At 40.9% G+C, this 20,364-nt stretch overlaps 1 protein-coding gene across 1 annotated transcript; it reads left to right on the plus strand.

The window, feature by feature from the left end:
• The first annotated feature begins 651 nt into the window (after positions 1-651).
• On the plus strand, positions 652-19,653 carry pygmb (phosphorylase, glycogen, muscle b). The gene is made up of 20 exons (XM_051943691.1): positions 652-1,013; positions 5,370-5,471; positions 5,794-5,872; positions 5,976-6,079; positions 7,188-7,319; positions 8,264-8,375; positions 8,512-8,594; positions 9,654-9,797; positions 9,998-10,090; positions 10,745-10,891; positions 12,154-12,317; positions 12,462-12,576; positions 13,202-13,303; positions 13,382-13,529; positions 13,630-13,688; positions 14,220-14,361; positions 14,497-14,704; positions 15,651-15,785; positions 16,107-16,173; positions 17,798-19,653. Exons 1-20 carry the CDS (start codon positions 771-773, stop codon positions 17,945-17,947), a joined length of 2,529 nt encoding a protein of 842 aa, XP_051799651.1. The 5' UTR covers positions 652-770; the 3' UTR covers positions 17,948-19,653.
• The last annotated feature ends 711 nt before the right edge of the window (positions 19,654-20,364 follow it).

The raw sequence follows: 20,364 nt of genomic DNA on the forward strand, positions 1-20,364 counted from the left end.
GGCAAAAAAGGACCATTTGACCTTTGATTTATCTCTTTTTTTTGCAAGGTCATGTATAAACTTCGATAGTTCTGCTTTAATTTGTAAATAGACTTTTTCTACTTCAACTTGCTCAATTTAGGACATTCAATTTAAACCTAAAATAAAGGCTCAGTTTGCATTTTTCTTTAATAAATTGTTTTTTAAAGGAGCTGCTTTTAGTGCGATTTGTTGTAAAAAAAAATCGTCGAAAAACGTTACATACATCCAAGGCAATGCTTACAGAGACATAATGTACAACAACAATTATTTATTTATTTCGCTAAGTTTTATTGCAAGTCTCCCTAATGGATATATTTGGCAAAGTAACCAGAATAATACCGGAAATAGAGGAATTTTGAGGTTAAAATAAAAGTAACCTTTAATGAATGCCTCCACTGTTCGCAAGCCTTGCGAATTGTCCGTATAATTTGGAGACTGGTATGAGCTTTAAGGGATTTTTTAAAAGTTAAAACTAAACATTAGTCATTAATTTGCTGAGCAATATGAGGAAATTTTGTCAGTGTAGCGTGTGACGCACTTTAAAATCGATGGGCTCAGAGTTTTATTTTGAAAGCAATAACCGGAAACGACTACTCTTTTCGTTCTATCTTGACGGCGCATGCGTGACATATAAAATAGGCGGCAGTGCTCCAGCCGCCGACTGTGTTCGCTCAGTGGAAACAAGGAAGAGAAGTGGGTGCTTTGTGGGTTGAACACGCAGTGAAAAGTCCGCAGACAGCGCTGGAAACATGGCCAAGCCGCTGACAGACCAGGACAAGAGGAAGCAGATCTCCGTGAGGGGGCTGGCCGGGGTGGAAAACGTTGCGGACCTGAAAACTAATTTCAACCGGCACCTCCACTTCACCCTTGTGAAGGACCGAAATGTGGCCACGAAGCGCGACTACTACTTCGCTCTAGCCAACACAGTCCGGGACCATCTGGTGGGCCGCTGGATCCGGACGCAGCAGCATTACTACGAGAAAGACCCCAAAGTAAGCAGATGCCGCAGTCGTGCACGTACACAGCTGATCGGGAGCAGTGGGAGGGGACGGGGGTGTGTGTGCTGCAGTAACACAACTGATGGCCTCTGCGCGTGTGCTTTGATGTTCTGGTGTTTTTGCATCCATTTATAGTCACGTCCCGCCTGCTCGGTCTTGACGCTTGGTGCGGTCTGACCCCAGTGTCTGCGGTTCTGACGGTGTTCGCAGCCCTTGACAGTTCGCACGTTTCCTCTGTGTTACATAACGCGCTGCTCCATCGTGTGTCGTCTGCTCTATAACCTTGCTGTGTTGCTGAGGACGATGCGCGCCCTCGCTGCTCCCCGTGTCCGTCAGTGGGTTCTGGCGCCGCGCGGAGGAGACTCAACTGGTTGCTGAAATGTGCATTACATAACTGCGTGTCATGGCCTCCGTCCATCCATCCATTTGTTGCAAAAAAACCCCCCCATCATATCGAATAGTTTTTGTTGTGTTTAAAAAAAGAAAACCCCATGTAAGGTTGCTTTCATTCATCATAGAGACACTGTAAAGCTACAAGCATGAACAATTTTCACTGTTAGTACATCTGATATTCTTTTTCATAAGTAACTATGTCAGAAAACATTGAAATTTAAAGCTGCATCCTTGCTGGTCAGCGAATTCAAGCATGTCCACCAGGTGGCGCTATCACTTTGAATGTATATCAGCCTCGATATGTTCTCAGGGCCATAATCTGATCATACATGTAAAGTTTGAGGCAGATTGGAGCATTTACAGGCCAATTATACAGCACTTCCTGTTTCATTGTGACCCGTCCACTAGGTGGCGCTCTCTCGGTGACTGTATTTTGGTCTATAGAATTCATCAGCACCAGAGTCTGATCACACATGTCAAATTCTAGGAAGATAGGAGCATGTACAGGCCAGTTGCACAGAATTTCCTGAGTCACGGTGAATTGTCGAAATTCCGCCAGCTGACATTTCCACACCCTCAGATTTTAGCGGAGCATTTTGATAACCTTTGAGCACCCATGCCTGGTGTACATCCTGGCCAAATTTCTGTTTGAGTTTATAGCTATTGAAAATGTGTCAAAAAATGATCCAAAATATGATACTCAATTCAAAATGGCTGACTTCCTGTTGTCTTATGCCTACCAAATTTCACAGCTGTAGGTGATGTGTCCTGGTCGTAGAGCCTGTTTAAATTTTTCCAGGTGGTGCTATTTTGGCTCACGCCTATGCAAGATCAATAAAATATCACATTTTTTGCCGTTTCTGATGTGTGCAAATCTTCACACATTTTCAAGTATTTTCAGATTGTCAAAATTGCGACTCTAAAAAACAGGGAAAGTAGCTTGTCAGCCTTTGACGGTTTCCACAGCATGTGTGACATTGACTAACAGAAGCATGGAGCACCATTCTGCACTCAACATAGCAAAGCAATTGAAAAGATGTACACAGATCCAGAAAGACCTTTTGAAACACCTTTATTTGTTTGCTTTGTTTCCAGATAATACAAATTTGACATGAACAGGATTTTAGCAGCAACAATTGCAACCAAGCATTTCTGATAAGATTTGTCTGTGGTGGCATTCAGGTCCACTCTTATTTGCAGAAATAATTTTGTGCAGCCACATTTGCAAGCATGAACTGCTCTTTTCAGGTCCCACCACTGTATCCCAAATGGACTCAAGTCCAGACTTTGAGTAGACCACTTCAATACTTTAAATTGTATTCCCTTTCATTGTTTTGCTGCGTAACCCAGAAGCATAATAATCTAAGGGCATAGCCAATCAGAGAATATCTTGCTCAATTAATTTGTTGCTTGCACCACTTCAGAAAATATTGGAAAAAAAAAACCATAACTTTTTGTTTGCTGCTAACGAAAGCTGGGAAACCAGCAAGGCTGCATGGTGGCTTGGTGGTTAGCACTTTAGCCTTGCAGCTAGATCCCAGTTAGCATCCCTACCTTCCTGGGATCTTTCTGCATGGAGTTTGCATGTTCTCCCTGTGCATGCGTGGGTTTCCTCCAGATTCTCCAACTCACTTCCACTGTCCAAAAACATGCTGAGGTTAATTGGTAACTCTAAATTGTCTGTAGATGTGAATGTGAGTGTTTGTTTCTACATGTAGTCCTGTGATAGACTGGTGACCTGTCCAGGATGTCCGCTACCTTCACCCTAAGTCAGCTGGGATAGACTCCAGGCCTCCATGACCCTTATGAGTGATGCATAATTAGGTGGTGTATAGAGGATGGCTGGATGGATGCAAAACCACGAGTCAGGCCTGAGCAATCAACAACTGATCTCTACAGATGCATCACTAGCAATAAAAGATGTTTGATAGTTTCACTGAATCCGATGCAAAATGCCTTGAATGCACAGAAGCAAGAAGGGAGGTTCGGTTTCATGAAGAAACCCAAAGCATGTTCCCTCCCTGAACGATCATATCGTTTGAAAATAAAGCCTTTTCACCACACGATCCTCTTATCGTGACCGCCATGCAGGTCTCTCGAGGCACACTAGTTCACAGCTGCCTGGGGTTCTTGTCACCCTCCTCCATGCCAGCAGACCTCCTTTAGTTGAATCTATACAGCACAACCTTATGTCCTCCTCCAGGCCAGCCGCTCTGAGTAATGTCATTCATCAAGAGGCATGTTGCTGCAGGCAAAACTAAAGTGTGTTTGTGTTTCGAGACTAGATTACATTTTAGCAGAGGGTGCACACTGTAAAGGTCTGTCTGAGCACAGCAGAGCATACAACAATGAAATTACGCCACCGCTAAATGCCTATTGACCAATGTGCTCTCGTCTCAGTTGTCTTGGGTTGGTGAAGCTTCAGGTTCGCAGTTCATAGGAGTGCTTGTGACCTGTTCCACCAGTGTAGTTTATTTTGACTCTCTTCCAGAAACACAGTTCTGCAGCCCTAAATAGTCGCTAGAGCAAAGGTGTCAAACATGCGGGCCAAAAGTATCCCACCAGAGGGTCCAGTCTGGCCCGTGGGATGACTTTGTAAAGTGTCAAAATGACAGAAGACATTAATTCCTAATTGTAAATTTGTAAAACTGTAAACTTAATTTCCAGACCTTGACAAGTAGTTTTAATCATAAAGTAAAATACTAGATTATTATTTTTGTCATTTTTTTTCATTTTTGTAATATTGTCTTATTTTTGTTGTTTCTTTGGCTTTTTTTGTCTGCCTTTTGTCATTCATTTTCCTTTGTGTCTCACTTATGTTTTTGTCTATTTTTTTTTTGTCGTTTGGTTCCTTTTTTGGTCTAGTTTGTACTCAAGTTTTGCCGCTTTAGAACTTTTTCCTACTTTTTACCTCGTTTTGTGTTTTTTTTTTTTTTTTTTTTTTTTTTTGCTTCATTTTTGTAATGTGTTTTTTTTGTTGTTGTTGTTCTGATCATAATCTAGTAAATTTTGACAAGTAAAATACTATATCATTCAGTTCCAGATACCTGTGACTGAATGTTTTATTCTTTTGTAGACACATTGTGATCTGTAAGTTGTAACGTGTAAATGATAAACTGAGGCAAAATGCCAAATGAGTTCAGTGAGAAGATGAACGTCTTAGTCAGTACAGTTGGAAGTCATAGTTTCACAGCAGCCTTGGACTCTGGATAAATATTTCCCGTTGGACATTCTGTTTTGTTTAGATGAGTACATACCGTGTTAATGACATCAGTGAAGTAACATAGCTGCTTATAAATCCTTAGAGCTTTTTTCTGAGGACTGTCTTTCAAGTAAAGTCTGCACAGCCTTTGGAAAATAACACTGCAGCAGGATCAGAATCTCAGGTAACAGGAGGTCAGAGATGCTGCCAAACATACAATGAACAGTTTGAAATATTAGCTCCATTTCAACTGTGAGTACATCTATTAGTTTGAGTGCTAACTTTCACACGGTCAGAGCTGTGACAAAGCGCTGTACAGCGCTCCAGACGACCTGTGGTCTGATTCTCTTCACCGTGAAGTGTTGGAGAGGTTGTTGTCAGGAATAGCTCTGCTGCTGTTGTCTGACAACAGCTGTTGTTTTGTTAGACAGGGCAGGGCTATTATAGTAGACACCAAATGGCGCACATACTGTATGTTCTATTATTAGCATCAGCTACTTGTGGAGAGTTTCAGTTGACCTTCTTTTTTTTTTTTTTTTTAACCTTGAATCTTTTTCATCCCCTCAACATGTGGATGGAACAGGAGAGGTTTTAAACATTTTGCACTTTTTTTTTTTTTTTTTTTTTTTTTTTTTTTTTTTCTGAATGAAGATAAAATGATTGAAATCATGGATAATTGAAACACTAGCAGCTACAAATTACATAGAAACTGAGTCAAAGCTGTCATTTACTAGTTATTTTTCTGTTTTCTGCAGCGTGTCTACTACCTCTCCCTGGAGTTTTACATGGGCCGGACTCTGCAGAACACCATGGTTAACCTGGCTTTGGAGAACGCCTGTGATGAAGCCACATACCAGGTGGGGAGAATCTGTGGTTCGCAACCAGTGGTACTTTGAACCAAAGTTAAATAATGTAGAATAGAAAAACCACTTTTATTGTCAAACTGCGTATTTGAATTACATTTCGTTGCAAAAACTTGCCATCGGACTTGTAAGAAACAAAAACAAATAATTTGAAATAAATATTCATGATGCATACATGTAAGACTATATATAATATTGCTTTAACCATTGTAAGAGATTGATGTTGGTTGATATTTACAGCTCAGTTCTGCATTATTTCTACAAAGACATTGTATTTACTGCTTTGGCTCTAAGGCTGTGTTGATGATTTGTGCAGTTGGGTCTGGACATGGAGGAGCTGCAGGACATTGAGGAAGATGCTGGCCTCGGAAACGGGGGGTTGGGTCGACTGGCAGGTGAGTTCACGCCTCCTCCTGTTTGGCTGCTGACAGACGGTGATGCTTAGTGCTCAAGACACTCTTTACTCACTCCATCTCACCCAACTTCCTGTTTCCTCAGCTTGTTTCCTGGACTCTATGGCCTCTCTGGGTCTGGCTGCTTATGGTTACGGTATCCGCTACGAGTTTGGTATCTTCAATCAGAAAATCAGCAATGGTTGGCAGGTATGATCACCTGGTGGAGTCTATGCCCTTTAAGCTTCAGTATGCAGAACTCAGACTAAATAGCACAACCCAACAGATGTAGGGCATTGGGACCAACAGTTGATGGTTTTATCTCTTGCTGGCCAGCCTTTGTGGCAGTTTCCACAGCACGTGTGTGACGGACCAGTGGTTGTTTTTCTTTTAAGCTTTTTCAGCTCCATCAGCATCAGAAAAACCTTTTCAAACACCTTTGTGTGTTTACTTTGTTGTTTTCAGATAACTGGATGCAAATTTGACGTGAACAGAATTTTAGCAGCAACAATTACAACCAACAGTTTTGTCTGTGGTGTTGCAGTGGTGGCATTCAGGCCCACTCTTCTCTGCAGAAATAATTTAGTGCAGCCACATTTGCAAGCATGCACTGCTCTTTTCAGGTCCCACCACTGTATCCCAATGGGACTGAAGTCCAAAATTTGACTAGGTCACTTCAGAACTTAAAATTTTATTCCTTTTCACTGTTTTGCTACATAACCCAGATGCATATTAATCCAGGGGCATACCAAGTCAAAGAACCTCTTACTCAATGAATTTGTCATCAGAGTTTAAAAAAGTAAACAATTTGGTAAAAATTTGTCTTTTTATTGGCTAAGAAGACAGAAACTAGAGCAACACTGAATCTGTGGATAGTTTTCCTGGTCAGTCTTTGAAACATTTGACCTGTAGTATGTAAGAGTCTAGTGGAACATTCCCATTACATGTTTAAAACTCCTAAATGATAAAGTGCTGCTTTTTCTGACCAACTGTCATCAGTGTCAAGTCTTTAAAGATTTTGCCAAGTGGAATTTAAAGTCATTACCTAGCTCCAATTTTCAACCTGATTTTTCAACACAAATAGATTTTGTTTTGTTCACTGACAAGTCAATGAGAGGTTGGTCAGTGGTATTAAGAGTGTGGCCCTTATCTACCTGTGCCAGTCATAAAGAAGACAAAATGACACCAAATGTCAACAAGCACAGATGAGGTGGACACAGCTGTATCTTTGCTGCTCAGCTTAAACAGCAGAAAATGTTGACACCTCGCTGTATATTTTTGATCACAACAAATCCGTACCACTGGGTTGTTTCTACAGGTGGAAGAAGCCGATGACTGGCTGCGTTATGGTAACCCTTGGGAGAAGGCTCGCCCTGAGTACATGCGCCCAGTCCACTTCTATGGCAGGGTGGAGCACACAGCAGAAGGAGTGAAATGGGTCGACACGCAGGTTAGTTGGAAAGGAGGCGAACCTGACACCAATACTGAACTGTAATTAAAGCTGTATGATAAACGCAGACAGTCTGTGGAAGTTGGGGAAGTTGCATTGTTATTCCTGAACAAAAGGATGAGGAACTGACACTTCTAACACTAATGTTCCAAGCAGAGAAAAAGAAAAACACTTTAACACTCAGTTCACAAACAGACACTCTCATACCTTAGCAGCTGAGAGACTGATGGTTCAAATCCCGGTCAAGGCACAGGTGTCCAGTGAGGACTCTTACACAATGCTGCTCTGCATACCTACTTCAATATGAGGGAATTTACAAATCTAAAGGCCACACCGGCTTGGATGTCACTCGGACTGACGAGGTCCATGTCAGGCTCTGGGGAAGCGACGCTCCCTGATGGCAAATGTGGGCTACTGGAGGAGACGAGCATCGGCTACTGGTAAGACTGTCAGACCCGACAGATCAGCCTGGATTGACTACAAGAGAGCCTATGATTCACACACATGGATGCCGGAATGCTTGGAGTTGTATGATATGAACAGGACACTAAGAGCCTTCATGAAGTCAAAGCCAACTGCACAAGTTCCCATCAAATGTGGCATTTAACAACGCGATGCACTACCACCACTGCTGTGTGGAATAGGTCTGAACCCCTCCACCAGACCAATCATCACCAGATCGGCTATGGATACCGGTTCCGAATACGTATATGCTGCATGTGACTCATCAAATAATATAATCCATGATGACGTAACAGTCACTCTACTTTAAATGTAAAAATTGTCACTTGTACATTTAAAGATGTCTGTCATGTGAAAATCAGCATTTTACTGATGCCAAAAGCTCTGATCATGCTAACCTCATACTTTAAACACAGTACAGAGAATAATCTAGTGTTAATTTTTTTTGTTTGTTTCATTTTATATTTGTTGTTGTAATTCAGGTGGTTCTGGCTCTTCCCTATGACACTCCCGTCCCCGGCTACAGAAACAACATCGTCAACACCATGAGACTGTGGTCTGCCAAGGCCCCCTGTGAATTTAACCTCAAAGACTGTGAGTATGCGCTGAAATGACTACCACAGACGTACGGCATGATTTTTGGGCTGTTAGGCCATCTTATCCAGTAGTGAGAGAACCAGTGAAATGGAGCAAACAAGCATGAGCTCCTCAACCTGCTGTTGTCCCACAGTTAATGTTGGTGGCTACATCCAAGCTGTACTGGATAGAAACCTGGCAGAGAACATCTCCCGAGTTCTCTACCCCAATGACAATGTAAGTGGATCTACAGTTCATTTCAGCTTCTGACTTTTGGCCCGGCATTCGTATACAGTGACACTGTGCTGTAACTTTCACTGAGTAGAGGATTAACCCTTTGATGCACAGAGTGGGTCAGGATATATCCATTTTCATTGGATTTGGGTCACTTTTGGCCCATGTTGCCCATCAAAGGGTTAACTAATCTTCAAAAGGCATGAAATTAAAGATGAAACATTCAATATTTTAAGGAGGATTTGTGCTTTCTTTTTTGTTTGTTTTAGTGTTAAAAAGGAAAGAAAAACACCATGCAAAAGTTTGGGCATCTCAAGAGATTTGAGCTCTGATAACTTTTAGCCAAAGTCTCAGACCTTACTTAGCTTCTTGAAGCTATGGCTTGTTCAGTCGTCATCATGAAGGCCAGGTGCTGTAAATTTCAAAGCTTTTTAAAGAGCGTTACCCCTCTAACTTTGTCCCAGCAGCAACGGCCTTCTCTTCAATGCTGCACGCACTCTGAATATTAAATTCTCTGACACCCATTAAGCAGGAATAGAGTATAAGAAGATGGCAAGAATGTTTTCAGGTAGCTGTTGCTGAAGTTCCAAATCAAATTGAGATCTAGAAGACCGAGAAACATTTCTTAGTGTACTTCTAGTTGGATTGCTAGAAAGGTAAATCAACCCCTAACCTACCTTGATGTCTGTTTTGTTGCTGTAGTCAAAGTCCAAATTTTCTTCCCATCAAGTGGCCAAATACTCAAATCTGAATAAAAGCCGATGCTGCTCTGCTTTTGAAATGTTTAAAAAGACACAAACACTTGTATTCTAATATGCCACCTTTTTAACAACCTTATAATTTAAATAGTTTAAGTCTGATGCTGTGTCTTTATTCAGTGGTGGAATACTGCTGCCCTGAACAAAAAACATAAATATTGCTGCTTTACATCTACCGATAAGAGGATTCAATTGCTTACATGGGTGTTTCTAGAATAATAATTGCAACTTTGCAGCTAGCTAGTTTTTATTTAAAACAGAAAAGGAGACTGTAACAGCGCTCCATGTTGTCTTCATCCTTCAGTTCTTTGAAGGGAAGGAGCTGCGTCTGAAGCAGGAGTACTTTGTTGTAGCAGCGACTCTTCAAGACATCATCCGTCGATTCAAAGCCTCCAAGTTTGGCTCCACAGAGTTCGTGCGATTGGACCTTTCTACGCTGCCAGATAAGGTGAGAGCTGCACCATGCTGTGATACTTGTTAAATTATGAACCATGTAGATGATGCTTTGCCCAAAGAGTTATTAGTGACAGTCGTGTTGGACTCGAAGATGACATTTTATTAATGTAATCATAGGAGGTCTGTTGTTTTTAGTTGCAATTTCCTCTTTGATACTTGTTCTACACAATTTTATTTTTTCTTTGTCTGCAGGTGGCCATCCAGCTGAACGACACCCACCCTGCTCTGGCCATCCCTGAGCTGATGAGGATCCTAGTGGACATTGAGAAGCTCAGCTGGGAGAAGGTAAATGACATTCTGTAGTGTTGTAGCATTAGACTCGAGCCTCCTATTCACAGCTGTAACGCCTGTATTTCAGCTGATTTTTTTCCCCTGTGGTCATTTTGTAGTAGCTCAGTCTGTTTGTATCTTCAAACACTGCAGCAACAGTGGCACAGAAGTATGTCAACCACGGCAGAGAAACGCATCAGTCAGAGGCTTGAGTAACCCACTGTAATAGGATGTAAGCAAATGAACTTGCTAATGTAGGATCAACTTGCATTCCAGATGTTTCTTTGAGTGAGGCTGCATTTCATGTGAGATAGTAGGTGTTTTTACTTTCTATTTTTGTGGATTTACAATTGCACATAAAATAAGAACACATTTTTTAATTGAAAAGGAAAAAAAATCCAAATAAAGCATGCTGGCTTGCAGACTCCAAATCAGACTTTATATAGGAGGACATACTGTGCCTTGGAACATCCCAAATCTTTTTTTTTTCTGGCAGTGTGACAATCTGAGCATTTGAATGCAACCGGAGTGATTGACGGCAGGCGTTAATTAACATTTTTGATTTGCTGATTTTCTTAATTTTGTGTCATTTTAATTACTTTTAGAATCAAATCAAATGTGCGATATCCCCGCCCCGCCAGACTGTGACTCTGTCCTCTTTGTGTCCAGGCCTGGGACATCGTGGTGCGTACCTGTGCCTACACCAACCACACAGTCCTGCCTGAGGCACTGGAGCGCTGGCCTGTTGACCTCTTCCACAACCTCCTGCCTCGACACCTGGAGATCATCTACGAGATCAACAGGAGACATCTGGAGGTATGAGAGGACTTATCGGCCTGAAGCTGCAGACTTTAAGAAACATTCAAATCGGTATCTACTCATTTTATTTCTGTGCACACAAATGATTGGATTTTACATTTAAAGCTCCACTTATCAGTATTTGTTTACAATGACAGTACATCATTTGACTATGCATAATAGAGAGGTTGCCTGTACTCTGTAATTTCCCTGAGCTCTGCAGATACTTTCAGATTTAGGGTGATGTTTTTTTTTGTTTTTTTTTTTTGTTTTTTTCTGGTGGTGACTAAAAGGAAATGGAATGTTGGACAAATCAAGAGGACACAAAGACATTTCCAAATGAATTCAAGTATTCTGTGTCTGCTGAATTAGTAGATATGTTTCAGAGATGTTACTTATTTCCTAAATGTTGTTTCCAGATTGTTCTGCTGCCTCACAGTGGCCAGTTTAAAAAAAACCAAACAATTAAAAATGGTGCTTTATCCTTACTAGGGATAGACTGATATGGATTTTTTTAGGGTCGATACCATTCCCCCGCCAATCACCCTTAGCCGATGGCCAATTTTCTTGAGCCGATATTGGGTGCCGATACTGCATTTGCTTCTTCAATTTAAATAAAAAAAAATGACATAATGATGATAAATATTACAGGTCTGAAGTTTAAAATAATGAACATTTATTGAACAGTAAAAAAAAATATTCAACAGCTTTGTTCAACTTTACCACACATACTTTCAAATGGAAAAAAAGTGTTTGGTGCCTCTAATTATTCAAGTAATATCTATAAAATATTTTAAGCATAAATAAAACAACTACTGTATGCAGTAGGATTCAGCTTTGTTCAACTTTACCACACACGGTTTCAAATAACCAAAGTGTTTGGTGCTTTTAATTCAAGTAACGTCTATAAAATAAAAAATATTTAGGCATCAGGGAACAGTCGACAAACCCACGTGCGCATCGGCCGATACAAGTTAAAAAAAAGAAAAAGCAAAAAACTCAAATATCGGCCAGCCGATGTATCGTCTATCCTTAATCCTTACCAGTATGACAATTTCCGTCTTCTTGAGTCTTTCTTGAATCAAAATTTGGGAATGTGCAACTAATGCTATTAGGACATAGTTGACGGAGAAATATCTCGGTAGGGAAAACCTTTCTTTCCCAGTTTGATTTTCAGTTGTAGAACTAACCAATTTTATGAGAAAGTTGATACTATTTTTACAGGATTAAAATATGCATAGCTTTCATTAACCTTTGTGCATCTGTCTTTACTTCTGCAGCGCATCACTAAACTGTACCCTGGAGACGTTGACCGTATGCGCAGAATGTCCCTGATCGAAGAAGGGGACGTCAAGAAAATCAACATGGCTCACCTGTGCATTGTGGGGTCTCATGCTGTCAACGGAGTGGCCCGCATCCACTCTGACATCATCAAAAGCACTGTGTAGGAAAAGCACAGCCTTGTTTCTTTCTCCAGCATCGTTTGTAGATATTTCTAGAAATGTAAATTTAGTGTGATAGTTTTTGTTTGGATTTTGGATATAACGTCCCAAATTGGTCTCTGATTGCGGTTTCACTCCTCCTCTAGGTTCAAGGATTTCTACGATGTCGACCCTCAGAAGTTTCAGAACAAAACCAACGGCATCACACCCAGACGCTGGCTGGTCATGTGCAACCCAGGCCTGGCTGAGGTCATCGCTGAGGTGTGCTTGCTGTTGATCATACAGACTGAAAGCTGTGAATTAGAACAACTTTGTTTGTCAGTCAGTGGTTATGAAAGTAAAGGTAGTGTTCATTTTATTCATTGACGATATTTGATGAGCAGCAGTTGGAGCATCTCTCACATGGCGTTTACCAACAATGGATCAAATAACTAATGTGGAAATGCTCATTTGTAAGGACAATCCCACAAAAAAAATTACTGTTTTCTCTTCACTTGACAGCTTTTTTGAGTCTGTTATTTTCATCAGGTTTACATGCACCAAACAGCAGAGACAGTCAGAAAACAAGTAGCTGGTAAACTTCACAAATCATCAAGCAGCTAAATATCAGTTTGTGGAGGCCAAAACAGAGTATCCACATACATGCGTGGACACAAACACAACTCCAAATGAATGCTGACATTTCTCCATCTATCCTGGATGTGCCTACATGCAGTTATTTACGAACATGTTAGCCGTAATGACTTTATTACATGATAAAATGTCAAGTATTGTATACCCCATTAAATGTTTAATTCCGCTTTAAGTTCAGTTTAGTTGAGCTCTGATCTTGACATGGTATCGGACATTTGAATCACTCCTTGTCACTGACCTTTTTTACTTCCAGAGGATCGGAGAGGATTACATCCGTGACTTGGACCAGCTGAAGAAGCTTCTGGACTTTGTGAACGATGACGCCTTCATTCGGGATGTCGCCAAAGTCAAACAAGTGAGAGCTTAACAGGCGTTGGAGAGATTCATTATATTCTTATGGTTTGTTTCTGACCACATCACTCTGAACTTCAAGGAGAACAAGATGAAGTTTGCTGCCTATCTTGAAGAGCACTACAAGGTGAAGATCAACCCCGGCTCCATGTTTGACGTCCAGGTGAAGAGGATCCACGAGTATAAAAGACAGCTGCTCAACTGTTTGCACATCATCACGCTGTACAATCGTGAGTGCTTTTTTTTTTTTTTTTTTGTGGAACATTTACAGAAAACAAATGTGGATTCACAGCTAAAAAAAAGCTTTTTTTTTTTTTTTCTTCAAATCAGGCATCAGGAAGGAGCCCAACAAGCCATGGATTCCCAGGACTATTATGATTGGAGGAAAGGTGAGCAGTGCTCAAGGCTAACTAGAATTCACCAGATTTAGAAGATGACCGAACAATGGTGTTTTTGTGTGTTCTTGCCATCCCACATCAACACATAGGTGAGAAGATGGGTATTAATTAGACGTCTGTGTGTTCACAACAAAGAGGTGCTAGAGATGGTTATTGTAGCTTGGAACAAAGACGGGGAAAGTAAACGGTGAAACTGCTTTCTAAAAAGGCATGAGATTAAAGATTTAAAGCATCAATGTTTGTCACAGTTTGGTATCAAGGCTTTAGAGGTATATTTTTAAACTTTGAACAGGACCAGCACTGTTACTCCAACTTGCAGTCTTTATGCTAAGCTAATTACATCTCACAAAGCATATTTACCAAAATACAGACTTTCTCCTTTCACAGATCGCCACTGTTGGTTTTAATTTTTCTGCAATATGGCAAAGAATGTTACTGCATACACACTGACTGAATAATTGTTACTGGGCTTTTTGATTTGTATTTGGTGTTTCTAACTATGTGGCTCTTTTGTGTTTCCAGGCAGCTCCAGGTTACCACACTGCCAAGATGATCATCAAGCTGATCACATCAATCGGAGATATCGTCAATAACGACCCTGTGGTGGGAGATCGCCTGAAGGTCATCTTCCTGGAGAACTACCGGGTCACTCTGGCTGAGAAGGGTAATGATAAATGTTAAGCTTGTACATAGCTATGTCATATAAAGGGTTCAACTGTCTGCTTGCATTTTTCTGTTTGAGGCTGCAGTATAATGCATTAGTTATGTGCATTCTCTTACATTTGTTTTCGCTGTGCAGTCATCCCTGCAGCTGATCTGTCGGAGCAGATTTCCACAGCTGGCACTGAGGCCTCTGGCACTGGGAACATGAAGTTCATGCTGAATGGCGCCCTCACCATTGGTACCATGGATGGTGCCAATGTGGAGATGGCAGAGGAGGCTGGAGAGGAGAACCTCTTCATTTTTGGCATGAGGGTGAACGATGTGGAGGAAATGGACAAGAAGGGGTGAGCTTAAGAATGGCGTAAATTCATAAATGTGTGTCATATTGAACTGGCTCTGCCTCCCATTCTGTTTTTGGAAACCTGCAGTCTGTGAGGATGATATGGCCAAATAAGATGCGATAGACCTTGGTCATTGAAAAGCAGGATTTTAAATTCTATCCTGGATTTTACGGGGAGCCGTCTAAGAGAAGCCAATATGGGAGAAATATGATTTCTCTTACTGGTTCCTGGATTTTTAAGAGCATTATTGTGACAACCTGATAACAGGGAATTCCAATAGTCCAGCCTAGAAGTTACAAATGAATGGACTAGTTTTTCAGCACCACTCAGACAGGATTTTGACAATATTATGAAGGTGAAAGAAGGGTTTCTTACAGACATGTTTTGTATGGATGTTAAATGGCATATCCTTGTTTAAAAATAAATAAATAAATAATCTCCAAACTTCCTCACAGTAGAACTGGAGGCCAAGGCAACGCCATCCAGAGAAACTATCTGGTACCAGATAGTGTTCCTGAGGTGATTGGAGCCAAATGCAATAATCTCAGTTTTGTCTGACCTTAAGTGAAGAAAATTGCAAGTCTTTGAGGCCTTTCTGTCCTGAAGACATGCCAGGAGTTTGTCTAACTGAACTTGGTGTGCAGGGAGGCAAGAACTGTCTTTAAAATGGATAATTGACTGAAACAACCAAGCTGGCATGACTTATTGCACAAACCAAATCCTCAACAAAACATTAAACTTGTAAGTGAAGGTTGATGCTTAGAGGCCATTTGTTATTTCTCATCGTGAAGGTCATTTTTTTAAAAAGCAACACGAAGGTAATGGAAAGGAAGGAGAAACTTGCTTGAAACGTTAAAGGAAAGGCTAGCTTATTTCTGAAGTCTACATTTTGTGAGTCGCACTCTAAAAACAAACCCTAACCCAGTGTTTGACCATCTGTTGCTCTCAGTTATGATGCTGTGTCGTACTACAATCGCATCCCCGAGCTGAAGAAGGCGGTGGACCAGGTATCAGGAGGTTCCTTCAGCCCCGGACAGCCTGGCCTCTTCAAAGATCTCGTCAATATGCTGATGCACCATGACAGGTTAGAGCTCATTTATGCTGATGCTGTCGAAGCCGTACTTTGCTGACATGTAGCACAGTCATGCAGTGTCATCGCTGTCAGCCACTTTAAAGTGGCCGTGAACAAGCCAAAAATCTGCCAGTCGTGAGAGTGACTTCTTCGCTTATGTCAAGTGCGACAAGTCAGCAGCTCAACTCTTACTGGTGCTGTTTGCTAAATGCTGAGCCCACAGAAGACTGGTTTCATAACAGATTTGTGTATCTGGATCTCATTAATGTCCCATGATTGTAGTATTTATTTATATGAAAAGGCTTCATCTTGTCCATTTTATCTATTCTGCAGGTTCAAAGTGTTTGCAGACTATGAAGACTACATCAAATGTCAAGAGAAAGTCAGTGCTCTTTACAAGGTTTGTTGACCCTCAGCAAAAAGGAAATCGAGGGCAGCTAAAAAGAAGCTTTAGCCTCTTGTCAGTCTGATACAGCATGATGATGCTGTGACGTGTAATTATTTAAACCCTTTGTACATATGGTGTATATTCTGTTCTGTCAAATATCTGCTATACCTCCATTCACCTCCATATTGTGTATATACAGCAGAGTTTAAAAGTCAGATCTCTTATGAAGATACTTGTAAATATGCATTTGTTTTGACTTTGCCAGTCTTCAAGTACTCCGTAAATGTTCAGAGGTCAGGTGACTGGAGTAAAGTTCATGACATTCAGCAAGCCTTGGTCTTCAAGTTGAAGCTTTTCAATGTATTTGGGCTCATTATCCTGTTGCAGTATCAATCTTTTGTACACAGAGATGCAAAGCAGATGGTCGAGCATGTCTCTGAAGAATGGAGTGCTACTTCCCTTTGTACAGAATGAAATCTGTTTATTTCAGACTTCTTGTTGGTGTTTTCCCTCCTAAAAAGGGGCTTAGAGATGCTGCCCGTCCTCTGAGAGAACAGTAAGACAGGAAGTGTTTGGACAGGATTTTTATTGATTGGACCTTTTTTTTAATTTTTTTTATTTAGCAAATTCTATATCTGAAGAAGAGCAAAGGATGACTTATTGATCTTAGATGGTGTGATCACTGTTAGTCTGCCTGATCATGTCTAGCAGACACTTTTATCCAAACCAACGTACATCTGAGAGTAGCTGTCATACAAGAAGTTAAAGTGTGAGAATAGGAGCGTGGTGCCTGTAAGGGGGGAGGTGTTAGGAATTTCTTTTGTTTTTGCAGTCTGTCAAGTGAAGAGCTGGTTTTTAGTCTTTAAAGACTTGGAGGGATTCTGCAGATCAGAGTTTGGTAACTTGCTCTACCACCAGGGAACCACAGAAAGAGTCCAGCTATCGCCCGGCCCTGTTGGGGTGGTTGTATCAGGAGGTTTTTGTTGGCCGAGCGTCGTGAGTGGGAGGGAGCGTAGATCTGAATGAGATATCGGGTAGGAGGGAGATGTTTTCATTGCAGTTTTGAATAAAAGTGTCAGATTTTTTTAATCTTATGCGCCCAGCAACTGGAAGCCAGTGAAGCTCTGCCAGGAGTTGTGCTGCATGTTCAAACGGGAAGGGTCTGATCCTCCTGATGTTGTCCAGGGCTAATTGACAAAACAGAGTCCACATGAGCCTTGAAGGTTTGTTGATCATCGATCATGACATCCGGGGTTTCTGGCAGACTTTGTGGGCTTGAGTTGGGTTGATTCAAGCTAGATGTTGATTTCTGGTTGTATAGAGGGACATGCTGGGATGACAAAGAACTCAGTCTGGGAGAAGTTGAGTTGAAGGTGGCTTTTTTTTTTTTTTTTTTTTTTTTTTTTTTTTCCATCCATGCTGAGACACTGAGATCCAGGCAGAGACAGTGTAGTCATCCAGGGGGAACGGCAGTTTTAGATGCAGCTGATCCAGTTTCCAGTGTTTTAGCATACCATGCACTGCCCCTTAAACTTTCAGTCACTGATGACTTAACATTGAGAAAGCCTCTCATGTTGTTGTTTTTTCATTTCCAATGTAAACTCTGCCTTGTAACCACTCCTCTATGTATTAACAGAACCCTAAGGAGTGGACCAAGATGGTGATCCATAACATTGCTGGCTGTGGTAAATTCTCCAGTGACCGCACCATTTCCCAGTATGCCAGGGAGATCTGGGGAATGGAGCCAACTTTGGAAAAGATTGCTGCTCCAGATGATCCTCGCTAAACCGAAACGCCTGCCTTCACCACCTCACTGTTTAGCTCAGAGATGATTAATATAGTTTTTTCACTGTGGCATTATTTCTTTACTGAACCCTTTGTAACCTCTGCTGCTTCCACTTTATTTTGCACTAACACGTTAAAATGGGCTATTTAGTAACGGTTTTGGGTTGGGTTTTTTTTTTCCTCTCCGCACCAGCAGTACATATCCTCAATGTTGGGTGAAAACCTCATCTTCCTGGAGACTGTGGAATCAAATCAAAACTTGTCTATTTATATAGCATATTTAAATCAACCTCAGTTGACCAAAGTGCTGTACAAGTTCTCAGACAGGCAGCCACAAAAAATGTGTGCAAAAAGCAAGGTGGGATAAGATGTGAACTGTTTGTAAAGCAAAATAAAATGCTAAAATAAGGCAAAAGGGTAGTCGAGCGTATGATCATTTTTGGAGATAAAGTTGAAGAGGATACATTTTTGCTATAATTCAGTGAGATACAGACTGTGTTTAAAGGATGGAGGTAGTCACTATGGTGTCACCCACTGCTTTGTGAACTGCCATTTTGGAACCTACCCGTTGCCGTGTTGGTCTTTTGAAACCAAGATTTCTGCCCTAGAAAGAACGATGCGTAATTTTCTATTTTCCTCTAAATGGGACCAAAATTTGCCTAATGAACATCATGAAGGGAAATATTTGCTAAGGTAACAAATCAGGTGCGAAGTAGAGTCCTTTTCTTATTGACTTCTACACAATTGGAGAAGTTGTCCCCTGTTGGCTGAAAAAATGGCGGTTTAAGGTACTTCCACATTGGCTTCGCTTTTCAAACATGAAGCTTGTCCATCTTTTACATGCAGTCTGTAGCGAGAGAGTTCCATTAACCACAGAGGTGTGAAATCTCCCCACCTTCATGAGAATTCTTCACTTAAAATGGGAACATAAAAGGTATTCCCTTATTTTGCTGTTGTGCACAGTGGCACCTTAAATCCCATTAAGGTGAAATTTAGGCTTTTTTTTTTCGAGCGCTTCAGCAAAATTGGGGAATGTATCTTTAACCAAGATTTACACAACATTCCCCTTCTACGTCAGTGTCTATGGCTACCTAAAGCCAGTATAAATGCAGAAAAACCTCAGCACTGTTATGGTTCCAAACCAGTCATGTCTTCCGTGGAAGGGAGTAGGAACCCAGTGGTCAAGTGTGAACCACCGCCTTACAGAAGCACTGTGACTAGATGATGTTGAACGGAAGTCATGTTCACAGCACATTAACGTTCATAGTGTGAGACTCCCCAACTGCTCCGTTAGTGTTTTCTGAATGTATCTATTTGTGTGTGTATTTGTAGTATTGTTAATGATTGAGGAGCCCTGCAATGCAGATCTATCTCCTCAGCATGCTTGTGTGTCTCCTGCTGTAGTCTGTTCCTAAAAGTGACCTGTAATAGAAAATAACAAAGTCTTCTTTACCTAAAACCTAAGTGACTGAATTTATCTTTGGACGATTTGTGTTCTCCAGTGTACTTCTGTGTGTAACATTTGAGTCTGACATTATGGATTTGTGCTCCATTGATGTACTGTTACAGCATCCTGTCCTCCTCCAGCTGCTGCACACGACTGAATGCTGTGGTGCTGCAGAAACTGTTGTCCATAACACTGAACCCAGCACTGTCTCTGCCAGGCAGTGCTTCCCTTTTTTAGTCAATAAATGACAAACATCAGCAGCTGAGGCGTCTCTGTTCACTGTTATGTCTCTGTAGTGATGCATTTAAAAAAATCCATTCATTTGGCTGAAGTTCAAGGTTTATACGGTGAAATTCAACACTTCGTTTATACCAGGGGTGTCAAACATGTGGGCCAAAACTGGCCCTCCAGAGGCTCCAATCCGGCGTGCAGGACGACTTTGTGAAGTGTAGAAATTACACAGAAGACATTAATTGCAAATTTTTAAAACTATAAATTTCAAATAATTTCTCGACCATGAAAAGTTGTTTTGATCATAAAATACTAGATTGCTCATTGTTCTTTTGTTGTTTCGTGTCTCATATTTTTGTCATATGTTGTCTTGTTTTTTGCCCTTTAGTCATGTTTTTGTCATTTTGTTTCCTTTTAGTTTTGCTGGTGTTTCTTGTATTATTTTTGTCCTTTTTTTGTTTTGCTTTATTCGTTATTTTGTGCATCATTTTTGTCATTTTGTGGTTTTTTTTGTCTTGCTTGTGTTGTCTTTTTTTGTTGCTTTGTAACTTTGTCTAATTTTTGCCTTTTTTGTTTTGTTTCATGTCATTTGTCTCATGTTTGTCATTTTGTTTCTCGTTTTTGTCATTTGGTGTTTCCTTTTTTCTCGCTTGTGTTTTTTTGTCTTATTTTTGTCATTTTGTTTTGTTTCTCGCTTTTGTCATTTTTTGTCCTGTTTGTGTCATTTGACTATTTTTTGC

The sequence above is a fragment of the Acanthochromis polyacanthus genome, chromosome 23 (genome assembly GCF_021347895.1).
Source record: "Acanthochromis polyacanthus isolate Apoly-LR-REF ecotype Palm Island chromosome 23, KAUST_Apoly_ChrSc, whole genome shotgun sequence".
NCBI lineage: Eukaryota > Metazoa > Chordata > Actinopteri > Pomacentridae > Acanthochromis > Acanthochromis polyacanthus.